At 46.7% G+C, this 13,937-nt stretch overlaps 1 protein-coding gene across 2 annotated transcripts in view; it reads right to left on the bottom strand.

Annotated features, from left to right (window-relative positions):
- The window catches only part of LOC147623667 (uncharacterized), a 177,960-nt gene extending 165,319 nt beyond the window's left edge, over window positions 1-12,641 (bottom strand). The window contains exon 1 of one of the 2 annotated variants that reach the window (XM_086820253.1): window positions 12,258-12,641. In XM_086820253.1, coding sequence (XP_086676379.1) covers window positions 12,258-12,530 — 273 coding nt within the window. In that variant the 5' untranslated portion in view covers window positions 12,531-12,641. The remainder of the gene's footprint in view (window positions 1-12,257) is intronic. The other variant, XM_086820252.1, reaches the window with a different exon arrangement.
- Window positions 12,642-13,937: the final 1,296 nt, after the last annotated feature.

Here is a 13,937-nt window from a genome sequence, read left to right on the forward strand (position 1 = left end):
AAGGGCGAAGGGTGGCGGATTCGAGACAGGTCGCCGTGTGGATCATCATCGTATGGCACGTGGTATACACGGGTGCTGCTGCGCATATGTGTGGTACAGGCGGTTGTACGTGAGTAGGTTCAAGCGGCTGTGCTACCAAGCGCCTGCACATGTGGAAGACCAGGGCGCTGCTACGCATGGGCTACAGGCAGGCTGCGTATGGCTGAGGGCTCCTGGTGGACTATAGCCAGTAGAAGGGAGCGCTGCTGCACATATGTACTGCAGGCAGCAAAAGGGGGCCAGGCGGCTACGCATGGGCTACGGCCAGGCAGGCGACCAAGTGACTACGCTTATGGGTTGCTGCCAGTTGGGCAGCCAGGCGGGTGCAGGCGGGCTGCATGAGTGGAAGCAGCCAGCGCGGGTCTCTCTCTATCTCTCTTGGAAGAAGGCGAGCTGAAGGAGGCACCCAGGGGCTAACAACCAAGGGGTTTCTCTCTCTTTCTTCGCAAGCAGGTTTTATTTTACGAGATTAGGATGCAGAGGATCAAGCTACATATGCACAGGATGATGTTCTTGGAACAGATGTGTTGTTGCTCTTCATCTTAGACTTATGTGTATTCAGGGATTGCTTGACACGTCCTCTATCTTTCTCTCTCTAGGTTTTTGGCACCGTGCTTGGATGGTGTATATGTGGATTTCTCTCTTGGAAACAGGACATTGGTTTTTGAGACGAAACAAGACTTTGGTTTCGAGGAAGCAGGACTATGGTTATGGGATACATGTCTTTGGTTTATCAGATACAGGTCTTTGGTTTCATGTGGAAAACATGTCTTTGGATTCATGTGGACAGGTTCTAGTTTTCTGGAGGTTACATGCAAGCTGTGACTATAGGAAGGACATGTGGTTTGGTACAGCCCTACTGCTGTTTGGGAAAGGGTTTGAGAGATCCATGGTAGCGATGGAGAAGACCTTTTCAAGCAGGAAGGTGTCGTACAGGTGTGCCTTCTCTATGGATTGCTTTGCTGTAGTAACAAGAGTTCTTATTCGGAAGTCCTGGGTGAAAGCTTCAAGGGATCCTATTGGTAGAGGATTCTACAAGTTGTACTTTGTACTCAAATTTTGATCAAGTAAAGAAATACCGCAAGGGGCGCCACTGCGTTTTGGGGCCAATCGGTGTCCTTGTATTATTTGCAAGAGCACTCTAGCTCCCCCTGTTTGTTTCCTTTTCCAGGTGGTGATGAAGTGTTTTGTGTGCAAGTGTTTGTTTCACCGCTCGTCAGATTTCTGAAGGCCGGTTTCATGGCTTGTGGTTGTCACATCAAAAGCTTCGACATGTGGAAACTGGAAAGGAAGTGCAAGAGACAGTGCAGGATTGTGTGTCTTTGCCTATATGAGGTGAAGAGCAAAAGTGTCACGTGCACACCAGTCAGGTGTACAGTGACATGGCATCATCATATGGCATCATTAGCATCATCAGATTCATCAGGCATTTAATCAGCATTTTACAGGCATTTACAGGTATTTTATGACCAGCCGACTGGCATTTATGGTATTTATGCTCAGTCGTGGACATATAGCAGCTGGCCGACTGCATTAATGCTGGCCGACCAGCTTCCCTCATGCATATAAATAGAAGAGCATATCCATTCAGTCATCAGGCTCATCAGAGTGAAGCGCATCCTCATCTGGAGCATCAGGCGTTTCAGCATATCAGCCTCAGCACCATAATCAGCAAACGCAACCTCCTCTGGAGCATCATGCGTTTCAGCCATCATCATCAGCAGTAGCATTCAGTCAACGCATCTCCATCAGCATCTTCATCAGTAAACGCATCATCATCAGTATCATCATCAGCAAAACGCAGCCAGTTCAGCCCTACAGGTCTGCGTTTCATCATCCATTCAGCATACAGCTTCTGTTCCAAAGCCTCCCTTCAGTGTTTCCTTCCCAGGAGATAAGGGAAAGAGTGGACAGCAGTTCAGCCCGCATTTCCAGCACATAGTCAGCATATTCAGCAGCACAGATCCAGTTGGATCTCATTGTAACCGCATTCATTCATTTAATATAGCTGCACTGCATTGACACATACTTGTCTATCTCTTTGTATATCTGTTTGTCTCTTAAACATCATTAAGTGCAGTTAAGTCAGACTAAGGTTGTGATTACTACGGTCCTCATCCCTCACATGTCACATTGGTATCAGAGCGTTACAGGGTAACCAGCCTTAGAGCATGTTCAGTTCATCAGTCATTCAGTCAGTCATCATTTTTATCGCTTCCGCACAGTTAAACCCTGTTCTCAAAATTTTGCAAGCCACCCTTAGGGATTTTCCCTTAGGTCTGCATCAGTAACCCATCCATCTGCATTCTTGCACAGCATTTAGGGTTGCACATGGCTTGCATAGCAGTTATCATAGCAGTCATCTTAGCAGTCATCTTAGCAGTCAGTCCTGCATACATGTTACCCATGAACTCTCCGGGAAGAATGACATCCATCATCAAAGGAGCACATAAGTTTTGGCTTCAACTGGCAGCAGGGGGTTTCTCTTCCACAGAAGACGGAAGTTTGCTCCAACATTCGCCTCAGGAGGTTCAGAGCTTCAGGTACGACGGAGATGATAGGTGAAAGGTTTCCAGGAACAGGTCAGGGGTGACTCAGGTAGTTGCCATTCAGTTCCCGCAGTACATAGAGTCTTGGCTCAAGGATTTCACTCCTGCAGACGGCCTCAGTCCCAGCAGAAGACAGAAGGGGGCAGTGGTTCGGAGGAGAAGGATCGCAGAAGAGTCGAAGGTTGCCAGGTTTATCACCCAGCAACAGTTTAGCAGCGGGGAATGTCACGTGCACACCAGTCAGGTGTACAGTGACATGGCATCATCATATGGCATCATTAGCATCATCAGATTCATCAGGCATTTAATCAGCATTTTACAGGCATTTACAGGTATTTTATGACCAGTCGACTGGCATTTATGGTATTTATGCTCAGTCGTGGACATATAGCAGCTGGCCGACTGCATTAATGCTGGCCGACCAGCTTCCCTCATGCATATAAATAGAAGAGCATATCCATTCAGTCATCAGGCTCATCAGAGTGAAGCGCATCCTCATCTGGAGCATCAGGCGTTTCAGCATATCAGCCTCAGCACCATAATCAGCAAACGCAACCTCCTCTGGAGCATCATGCGTTTCAGCCATCATCATCAGCAGTAGCATTCAGTCAACGCATCTCCATCAGCATCTTCATCAGTAAACGCATCATCATCAGTATCATCATCAGCAAAACGCAGCCAGTTCAGCCCTACAGGTCTGCATTTCATCATCCATTCAGCATACAGCTTCTGTTCCAAAGCCTCCCTTCAGTGTTTCCTTCCCAGGAGATAAGGGAAAGAGTGGACAGCAGTTCAGCCCGCATTTCCAGCACATAGTCAGCATATTCAGCAGCACAGATCCAGTTGGATCTCATTGTAACCGCATTCATTCATTTAATATAGCTGCACTGCATTGACACATACTTGTCTATCTCTTTGTATATCTATTTGTCTCTTAAACATCATTAAGTGCAGTTAAGTCAGACTAAGGTTGTGATTACTACGGTCCTCATCCCTCACATGTCACAAAAAGCTAAAGATGAAGCTCAAGAGAAAAGACACCAAGGACAGGAAGTAGTCAACTAGGAACAAGAAGCAGTTGAAGTGTTATGATGCAAGAGATGGGTTGAAGGCTATAGCTTTCGACACTTTGTCACCAGTGGTATCTTCACGGAGGCTTCATGGGGTTCGGAAGGCAGCTTCTTTCTATGTTTAGCAGTGGTGATCTACTATGCTTCATTGGGGACTTGTGCTTACCACTTGGGTGGAGTGCAAGCAGGTTTTGGGTGCCTATGGATGCATCAGTTGAGGCTCAGCCGGAAGTGGAGGAACTTGATGCGGTTCTTATTCTCAAGCAGATACTGGCACATAAGGAAAGAAAGGTACGAGGTAAAGTTTCCCGTCGCTATCTTGTGAAGTTTAAAGAACTATTTACTGATGGATGCGAAGTGGATGGAGGAGGGTGACTTAGCAGATTCACCTTAGGTATTGCAGCTTTATCTTGATGCCTTTGAGTTCGAGCCGACTCTTGCGACGGCTCATTCAGGTTCAGCAGAGCATGGGTCTGGAGCATTACCTGATGCTCAAGAGGGGGGGTAGCACCTTCACTCCCTTGTTACAGACAGGCTCAGTTTTTCATCTAGGAGTCGCTTGGTGACATCTTTGTATTCACCCGAAGGTACGGAGGCTGACAGTACATCTGCTTATGGGACTTCTATGATATTGTGTACTAGTCACATGAGATGATGCTATTTCTGGAGTTGGTTTCCTTTGGAATGGCATGGTTTGGTTTAGCTCAAAGTTTGCAGCAACCTGAGTACACTTTTCGAGACTCTATGGAGGGCATAAGTCTTGCGAGCAGTCCTAGAGTTGGTTTGGTTCATGGATATATGGATCGACCTCTATCTGTGCATGTTTTTATACACTTTCCGAGGTATTATTTTATTCTGGTGCCATTGGATCCTGGTACCCTTGAGAATACATGTGAAACCGGCCTTCAGAAATCTGACGGGCGGTGGAACAAACACTCGCACACAAAACACTTCATCACCCATGGGAACCTGAAAAAGGAAAACAAACAAGGGAGCTAGAATGCTCCTGCAAATAGTACATGCTCTTGCAAATAGTACAAGGACACCGATTGGCCCCAAAACGCAGTGGCGCCCCTTGCGGTATTTCTTTATTTGAACAAATATGAGTACAAAGTACAACTTGTCGAATCCTTTACCAATAGGATCCCTTTTAGCTTTTCACCTAGGACTTTCCAAATAAGAACTCTCGCTATTACAGCAAAGCATTCCATAGAGAAGGCACACCTGTATGACACCTTCCTGCTAGAAAAGGTCTTCCCCATCTCTACCATGGATCCCACAATCCTTTCCCAAACATTGAACCAAACCACATGTCCTTCCTATAGTCACAACTTGCATGTAACCTCGAGAAAAACTAGAACCTGTTCACATTTATCCAGAGGCATGCTTTCCACACGAAACCATAGACTTGTATCCATAAACCATAGGCCTATATCCTCGATACCAAAGTCCTGTTTTCTTCTCGAAAAACCAATGTCCTGTTCCACGACAGATAAATCCACATATGCACCATCCAATCACGGTGCCAAAAACCCATAGACTCGCTTCCATCATGCTGGTCTAAGCTTGTTCAGTCTGGCTGCGGAGATGCCTCAACGATGCGGTCTGCTCCATGCTACAGAAAACCGCCCGCCTGGCTGTCACATGCAAGTAACATGCTCCACGACCGCCAGCACACCTGACTAGATTCACTGTTGCGTGTCCATCCTCTGCACCGCCTTCCCACACCTCGCGTTCACCTGGCTGTCCGCCTATCTAACGTTTACCTGGCTGCCCACCTGTCTAGTTGCTGGTTGCTTGCTGGTTGCTGGTTGCTGGTTGTTGCTGGTTGCTAGTTGCTGGCAGCCCGTGCACATAGCACTTTTGGTGTCTTGTTGTTGGCAACAACCCATCTGGCTGTAGCCATGCGCTCAGCCCGCCTGGCTGTAGCCATGCACACAGCTCCCCTGTCAGCGCCCAGCAACAGCAGCAACTGGCGGTAGCAGCAGCAACAGCAACCGGCAGCGGCGGCGGCAGCAACAACAACAACGGCGGCAGTGACACTCGGCGGCGGCAGCAGCAGCAGCAGTTGCACCATGCGCAGCAGCGCCCAGCAACAACAACGCCCATGCGCAACAGCGCTCAACGCCAGCAGCGCTCCGGGGGATGCGCCCGCGTAAAACCATCCGGCCACCACCTTCCTTGCTCTCGAATCCGCCACCCTTCCATTTATAAGGAGGTGATGCGCTTTCTCTCAAAAACGCCAAAAGCAAGGATTAAAAGAAACGCATGCTTTTCAAAATAAAAAATAATACTTTAAATCATCAAAGGTTTAAAAACCTTATAACTTTAAAAATCCTTTTTGTTCCCTTTCACACTTGTCTAGGGTCGTAACATTACCCCCTCTTGAAAAATAGCAAGCGTCCTCAATTGCACTCAATATCACAGTAAGCATCCAATGAAGAAGGATTCCCCATATGACCAAAGCAATGCCCCTCTTGTGCATCTGGGTGATGAAACAATCATCCTGAACAATAAGGCCAAACCGCCATGTCAGAGTGACAAACAACTCTTGCTTGTTCCTTCAAAACCTACAGCAAAAGTCTAAAACCAAGTGGAAACACGTAACCTGTGTTAGCCAAAAACAAAACCATGCATCATTCTACATATGACAAACATATGCATGACGCATATATGCATTCGCAAACAATATGCTCTTGAAGATGCTCTACCCACTCCACAATAACAATCTCAGGGTTGCTCGCAAGCCTTACACCCATGTATATCCCGCAGGACCCACAACTGATGGTACAACATGAGCATATGAAAGCACTCAATGCATCTAAACAGTACATCCACTAAGTACTTCCCACATATGTCCCTCTTGATGCTTCACCCACTCTGCACATGGCCATCCCGCAAGAGCCACACTCAATGATACACCATGAACATGGTAAAGTACCTGATGCATCATACCAACATACATGCTTCTCATCCTGACACATCCAGAGTATTACCCAATGTATTCTCAACGATACCAGGATCCAATGGCACCAGAATAAAATAATACCTCGGAAAGTGTATCAATACATGCACAAATAGAGTTCAACTTTACCATCTCATGTGACTAGTACACAATATCATAGAAGTCCCATAAGCAGGTGTACTATCAGCCTCAGTATATTCGGGTGAGTACAAAGATGTCACCAAGCGACTCCTAGATGAAAACTGAGCTTGTCTGTAACAAGGGAGCGGACGTGCTACCCCCGTCTTGAGCATCAGGCAATGCTCCAGACCCATGCTCTACTGAACCTAAATGAGCCATAACAAGAGTCGGCTCCAACTCAAAGGCATCAAGATAAAGCTGCAATACCCGACGTGAATCTGCTAAGTCACCCTCCTCCATCCACTTCGCATCCATCAGTGAATAGTTCTTTAAACTTCACAAGATAGCGACGTGAAACTTAACCTTGTACCTTTCTTTCCTTATGTGCCAGTATCTGCTCGGGAATAAGAACCTTATCAAGTTTCTCCACTTCCGACTGAACCTCATCTGATACATCCACAGGCACCCAAAACCTGCTTGCACTCCACCCAAGTGGTAAGCATAAGTCCCAATGAAGCATAGTAGACCACCACTGCTAAACATAGAAAGAAGCTGCCTTCCGAACCCCATGAAGCCTCCGTGAAGATACCACTTGTGTGACAAAATGTCGAAAGTCATAGCCTTCAACCCATCTCTTGCACCATAACACTTGAACTGCTTCTTGTTCCTCGCTGACTACTCCCTGTCCGTGGTGTCTTTTCTCCTGAGCTTCATCTTTAGCTTTTGCTCTTCACCTCATATAGGCAAAGACACACAATCCTGCACTTCCTTTTCACCTTCCACATGTTGAAGCTTTTGATGTGACAACCACGGGCTCGCCTCCTTGAGAAGGTCGACAATATCCCGGCAATGGAACCATGAAACCGGCCTTCAGAAATCTGACGGGCGGTGGAACAAACACTCGCACACAAAACACTTCATCACCCATGGGAACCTGAAAAAGGAAAACAAACAAACAGGGGAGCTAGAATGCTCCTGCAAATAGTACAAGGACACCGATTGGCCCCAAAACGCAATGGCGTCCCTTGCGATATTTCTTTATTTGAACAAATATGAGTACAAAGTACAACTTGTCGAATCCTTTACCAATAGGATCCCTTTTAGCTTTTCACCTAGGACTTTCCAAATAAGAACTCTCGCGATTACAGCAAAGCATTCCATAGAGAAGGTACACTTGTACGACACCTTCCTGCTAGAAAAGGTCTCCATCTCTACCATGGATCCCACAACCCTTTCCCAAACAGCAGTAGTGTTGAACCAAACCACATGTCCTTCCTATAGTCACAGCTTGCATGTAACTTTGAGAAAAACTAGAACCTGTTCACATGAATCCAGAGGCATGCTTTCCACACGAAACCAAAGACCTGTATCTGATAAACCATAGACCTATATCCATAAACCATATGCCTGTATCCTCAATACCAAAGTCTTGTTTTCTTCTCGAAAAACCAATGTCCTGTTTCCATGACAGATAAATCCACATATGCACCATCCAATCACGGTGCCAAAAACCCATAGACCCACTTCCATCATGCTGGTCTAAGCTTGTCCGGTCTGGCTGCGGAGATGCCTCGGCGATGCGGTCTGCTCCATGCTACAGAAAACCGCCCGCCTGGCTGTCACATGCCAGTAACCTGCTCCACGACTGCCAACACCTGACCAGATTCACTGTTGCATGCCCATCCTCTGCACCACCTTCCCACACCTGCCCAACTGGCTGTCCGCCTAACTGACGTTTGCCCGGCTCCCCACCTATTTGGTTGCTGGTTACTGGCAGCCCGTGCACATAGCACTTTTGGTGTTCTGTTGTGCTGGCAGCAACCCATCTGGCTGTAGCCATGCGCAGAGCTCCCCTGTCAGCGCCCATGCACTCGGCGGCGGCAGCAACAACAGCAGCAGTACCCGGCAGCGGCAACAGCAGCTCCTGGAGGCGGCAGCAGCAGTTGTTGCACCATCCGCAGCAGCGCCCAGCAACAGCAGCGCTCAGCGGGGCAGCAGCGCCCATGCACAGCAGCACTCCAGGGGATGCGCCCGCGTAAAACCGTTCAGCCACCACCTTCCCTGCTCTCGAATCCGCCACCCTTCCATTTATAAGGAGGTGATGCACTTTCTCTCAAAAACGCCAAAAGCAAGGATTAAAAGAAACGCATGCTTTTCAAAATAAAAAATAATACTTTAAATCCTCAAAGGTTTAAAAATCCTTTTTGTCCCCTTTCACACTTGGGCTGGCCACACTTATGAGTTTTCTTTTTCATATTAACTAATGCCTGACCACACTGTCCATCCCGTGCCCATGCCCGTGCCCGTGCCCACCTGCTTGTTGTCCAGACGGAAAAAACACAGGGTCGTAACACATGGGTAATCCTCTGGATGTGTCAGGATGAGATGCATGTATGTTGGTATGATACATCAAGTATTTTATTATGTTCATGGACGCATCACTGAGTGTGGCTCCTACGGGATGGCCATAAGCAGAGTGGGTAAAGCATCAAGAGGGACATATGTGGGAAGTACTTAGTGGATGTATAGTTTAGATGCATTGAATGCTTTCATATGCTCATGTTGTACCATCAGTCGTGGGTCCTGCGGGATATTCATGGGTGTAAGGCTTGCGAGCAACCCTGAGACTATTATTCTGGAGTAGGTAGAGCATCTTGAGGAGCATATTGTTTGCGAATGCATATATGTGTCATGCATATGTTTGTCATATGTAGAATGATGCATGATTTTGTTTTTGGCTAACACAGGTTACGTGTTTCCACTGTTTTAGACTTGCTTGTCATCAAAGTGACAAGCAAGAGTTGTTTGTCACTTTGATGACGGTATGGCCTTATTGTTCAAGATGATTGTTTCATCACCCAGTTGCATTGGAGGGGCATTGCTTTGGTCATATGGGGACTCTCTATCTTCATTGGATGCCTTACTATGTTATTGAGTGCAATCGAGGACGCTTGCTATTTTTCAAAAGGGGGGTATGTTACGACCCTGTGTTTTTCCCTTGGACAACAAGCAAGTGGGCACAGGCACGGACACGGGATGGACAGTGTGAACAGGCATTAGTTGGATATGAAAAGGAAACCCATATATGGTGGCCAGCCCAAGTGTGAAAGGGGACAAAAGGGATTTTTTAAAGTTATAAGGTTTAATAACCTTTCATGACTTAAAAATAATATTATTATTGGAGGCATGCGTTTTGTTATTCTGCTTTTGGCTTTTTGGAGAAAAGCAGAATTGCCTCTTTATAAAGGGCGAAGGGTGGCGGATTCGAGTCAGGTCGCCGTGTGGATCATCATCGTATGGCACGTGGTATACACGGGTGCTACTGCGCGTATGTGTGGTACAGGCGGCTGTACGTGAGGAAGTTCAGGCGGCTGTACGTGAGGAAGTTCAGGCGGCTGTACGTGTGGAAGACCAAGGCGCTACTGTGCATGGGCTACAGGCAAGCTGCGTATGGCTGAGGGCGCCAGGTGGACTACAGCCAGCAGAAGGGAGCGCTGCCGCGCATACGGACTGCAGCCAGCAAAAGGGGGCCAGGCGGCTACGCATGGGCTAACGGCCAGGCAGGCGACCAGGTGACTGCACCTATGGGCTGCTGCCAGTCGGGCAGCCAAGCGGGTGCAGGCGGGCTGCATGTGTGGAAGCATCCAGCGCGGGTCTCTCTCTATCTCTCTTGGAAGAAGGCGAGCTGAAGGAGGCACCGGAGGGGCCAACAGCCAAGGGGTTTCTCTCTCTCTCTTCGCAAGCAGGTTTTGTTTACGAGATTAGGATGCAGAGGATCAAGCTACATATGCACAAGATGATGTTCTTGGAAGAGATGTGTTGTTGCTCTTCATCTTAGACTTATGTGTATTCAGGGATTGCTTGACACGTCCTCTTATCTTTCTCTCTCTAGGTTTTTGGCACCGTGCTTGGATGGTGTATATGTGGATTTTTCTCATGGAAACAGGACATTGGTTTTCGAGAGAAAACAAGACTTTGGTTTCGAGGAAGCAGGACTATGGTTATGGGATAAAGGTCTCTGGTTTATCAGATACAGGTCTTTGGTTTCATGTGGAAAACATGTCTTTGGATTCATGTGGACATGTTCTAGTTTTCTGGAGGTTACATGCAAGTTGTGACTATAGGAAGGACATGTGGTTTGGTACAGCCCTACTACTGTTTGGGAAAGGGTTTGAGAGATCCATGGTAGTGATGGAGAAGACCTTTTCAAGCAGGAAGGTGTCGTACAGGTGTGCCTTCTGTATGGAATGCTTTGCTGTAATAACGAGAGTTCTTATTCGGAAGTCCTAGGTGAAAGCTTCGAGGGATGCTATTGGTAGAGGATTCTACGAGTTGTACTTTGTACTCAAATTTTGATCAAGTAAAGAAATAAAGGAAGGGGCGCCACTGCGTTTTGGGGCCAATCGGTGTCCTTGTATTATTTGCAGGAGCACTCTAGCTTCCCCTGTTTGTTTCCTTTTCCAGGTCCCCATGGGTGATGAAGTGTTTTGTGTGCGAGTGTTTGTTTCACCGCCCGTCAGATTTCTTAAGGCCGGTTTCACTTGCAAGACGTCAAAGCATGCTTCCGATACTTTGGAGGCCATGCACTAGGCCAAGAATGAGGCCATGGTTATTTATTTGAAAAGAGAGCTTGATGGTATGCATATGAATGAGGGACTCAGCATGTCAAATCACTTGACAAAGATCCAAGATCTTCGTGAGTAATTGTTTAACATTGACGAAGTGATTATGGGCAGCTAGCTAGTGTCTACGACACTTAACTACTTGCCTAAGTCATACTTGAGCTTCCACATGTCGCTCAACCTGTCTCTGAGAGGAAACCCTAACCCACTCACATTTCAAGAATTGGTGGGGCTTTTGTTGTGCAGGAAGTGCAGACAAGGACGAACATGTATACGGGTATACATGGCCATGATCAGGAATTTATGGCACATAACAAAGGCAAAGGCAAAACACATGGCTATCTACCAAGGGCTGATTCCAGGGATGATGCTAGCAAGCCGAAGAAAAAGGGCAAGAGTCATTACTACAAGAAGCCAGGGCATTAAATTGATGAATGCAGAAAGAGGATAGCCAAAAGAAGAAGAAAGAATCAGGTATGGTTGTCGGTGACTCTTCTATTACTACTGCATGTAAAAGATGATGCATCAGCAAATTATGTGCAGGATGATAAATGCTTGGTGTCCAACCTCAGCCTTGCACTTTATCTGTACAAAATGTCAACAAAGCATCCAAATGCAGGGATGCATGCAAGACATGCCCCCTCATAGCTTGTTGGGTTTGCCCAGGCCTGCCCAACCTACCCACGTTCCTGATCTGTGCAGAACTTGGAGTGATGCGCACAGGTATAGATGGTATAGAACAAAATATAGGAGATTCTAGATTATATAAATGATATGAGTTGGTCTAGATGGATAACTGAAGTCACTCCCGAATCTACTTTTATGGCCTCTCATGGTGGAGAATGATGTTTTCTGGGGTTTTTTTTTATTAAAAAACTGTCTGAGGGCTCACCTGGGATGTGGCGTCTGCGAGGAAGAAGATGGTTGCGGCGGTGATGCTCTTGGTGAGGATGGGGTGCTTGTCCAGCAGCTGCAGGTAGATGCGGACAAATCCGGGGCCTTTAAAGGGCTCTTGGGCGGCTGTGGCAAACGCCGCATTGGCGGAGCAGACCTGGGCGCCGCCGCCGTGCATGCGAAGGGGCTCAACAAAAGGGCGGGAAAAGGTGTGCCTCCAAATGGGCTGTTGCCTAGACGCCACCAGAGAGCGGGCCGCGTAGCGTATCATCGTGATCTTTCTTCTTCCTTACGGACCGGCTCTGCTTGCAGGGGTGGTAGCGGCGGGTTGGCAATTCCAAGCATAATTTTTTGAAGAAGAGTCGCATCTCTCTGTCGATGAATTTAGGTAAAACAAATTTTGAAATATTAAACGTGGTACAATTAATTAAAATGGTTTAATCATCCCATGAAAAGAGAAGAATATTCTTGGACTAAGGTAAACGTTTAAAAAAAGTACTAACATAGTTTAAAATACGAGAATCGTTCCAAAGAAGCAGCATCTCCAAAAAAAAGACTCTCTCTCTACACACTTTTTTTTGTAACACACTCTCTCTCTCTCTCTATATATATATATATATATTTATATTTATATTTATATGCACACACACACACACACACTTCTTGATCTTCTTTGGAGCTTCCTACTTCTCTTCCCATTCAAATCGGTTTAGTTGAGAGTAGGGGTTCCCTTGAGTAGCTAGGAATTTAGGTACCAACAAGAGCCACTAGGAAAATATTATTCATTGTCAACTTAATCTTTTGTTTAATAAATGTCTGCATCGGTGAGAATCTTATTCTGGATGTCCAACAATTGAGTTCGGGCTTTTGCCTACAACTTGGTCACCTCAGTTGTGTGCTTCTCTGTAAGGCCTTCTACCTGAATTTATAGCTGCGTCATCTGTCTACTAGCAAGATCTTTCCTCGTACCAACTCTGTTGAATTAGTTCTTGGACCTATAGGGTGAGGGCTTGGTTGGCTCCTATGATGTCCTTTTTACTCCGCCTCCTTAGTGACTTGATCCATTTCTGCCAATTGCACATTGAGCTTTATTGTGATGTTGCATGGCATTTTAGTAGGTGCAGAAGCTTGTATACAAAAATTACGCTCCATCATTTGGGTAAAAAGGATATTAAGGTCGGAGACGTACGCCTCCATCTCATAATCTTCCCGCTCTCCTTATGTTAGGTATTCCTCCACCATGTTGTACTTCGGCTTCAAGCAATGGTAGAGAAGACCCTTTTCCAGTTTGTGCACTACAGTTGTAGGATGAGTAGCTTGAAGCTTTCTTCTCTCTGTTCTGCTTTTCGCTTTTGGCGCTCTGCCCGTAGTATCTATCTCCTCCCCGAAACTTACTTGGATGCTCTCTCGTGCATGCATCTTAGAAGATGATGGCTCTGCAGAGGTAGAAGCTCAGGTTTGGACTCGGGCGATTAGATCCTCCAATTTGAATGGGTCCACTGATGAACCTTGAGTAGGGACAAAGGGAAATGGATGGTGTGGTAGAGGCTAGATGTGTTGTTGGCTTTGTGCTTCACTCATCACTACTAGCAAGCTCCTGAAGTGGCATGTTGGGCATAGTGGCTTCTACTTGCACTTCGAGAGTGGGAGGATCTTGTGGGGTTGGCAAAGGTGGTGG

Source organism: Cibotium barometz, chromosome 26, assembly GCF_041138505.1.
Source record: "Cibotium barometz isolate CiBa-2024 chromosome 26, ASM4113850v1, whole genome shotgun sequence".
Lineage (NCBI taxonomy): Eukaryota > Viridiplantae > Streptophyta > Polypodiopsida > Cyatheales > Cibotiaceae > Cibotium > Cibotium barometz.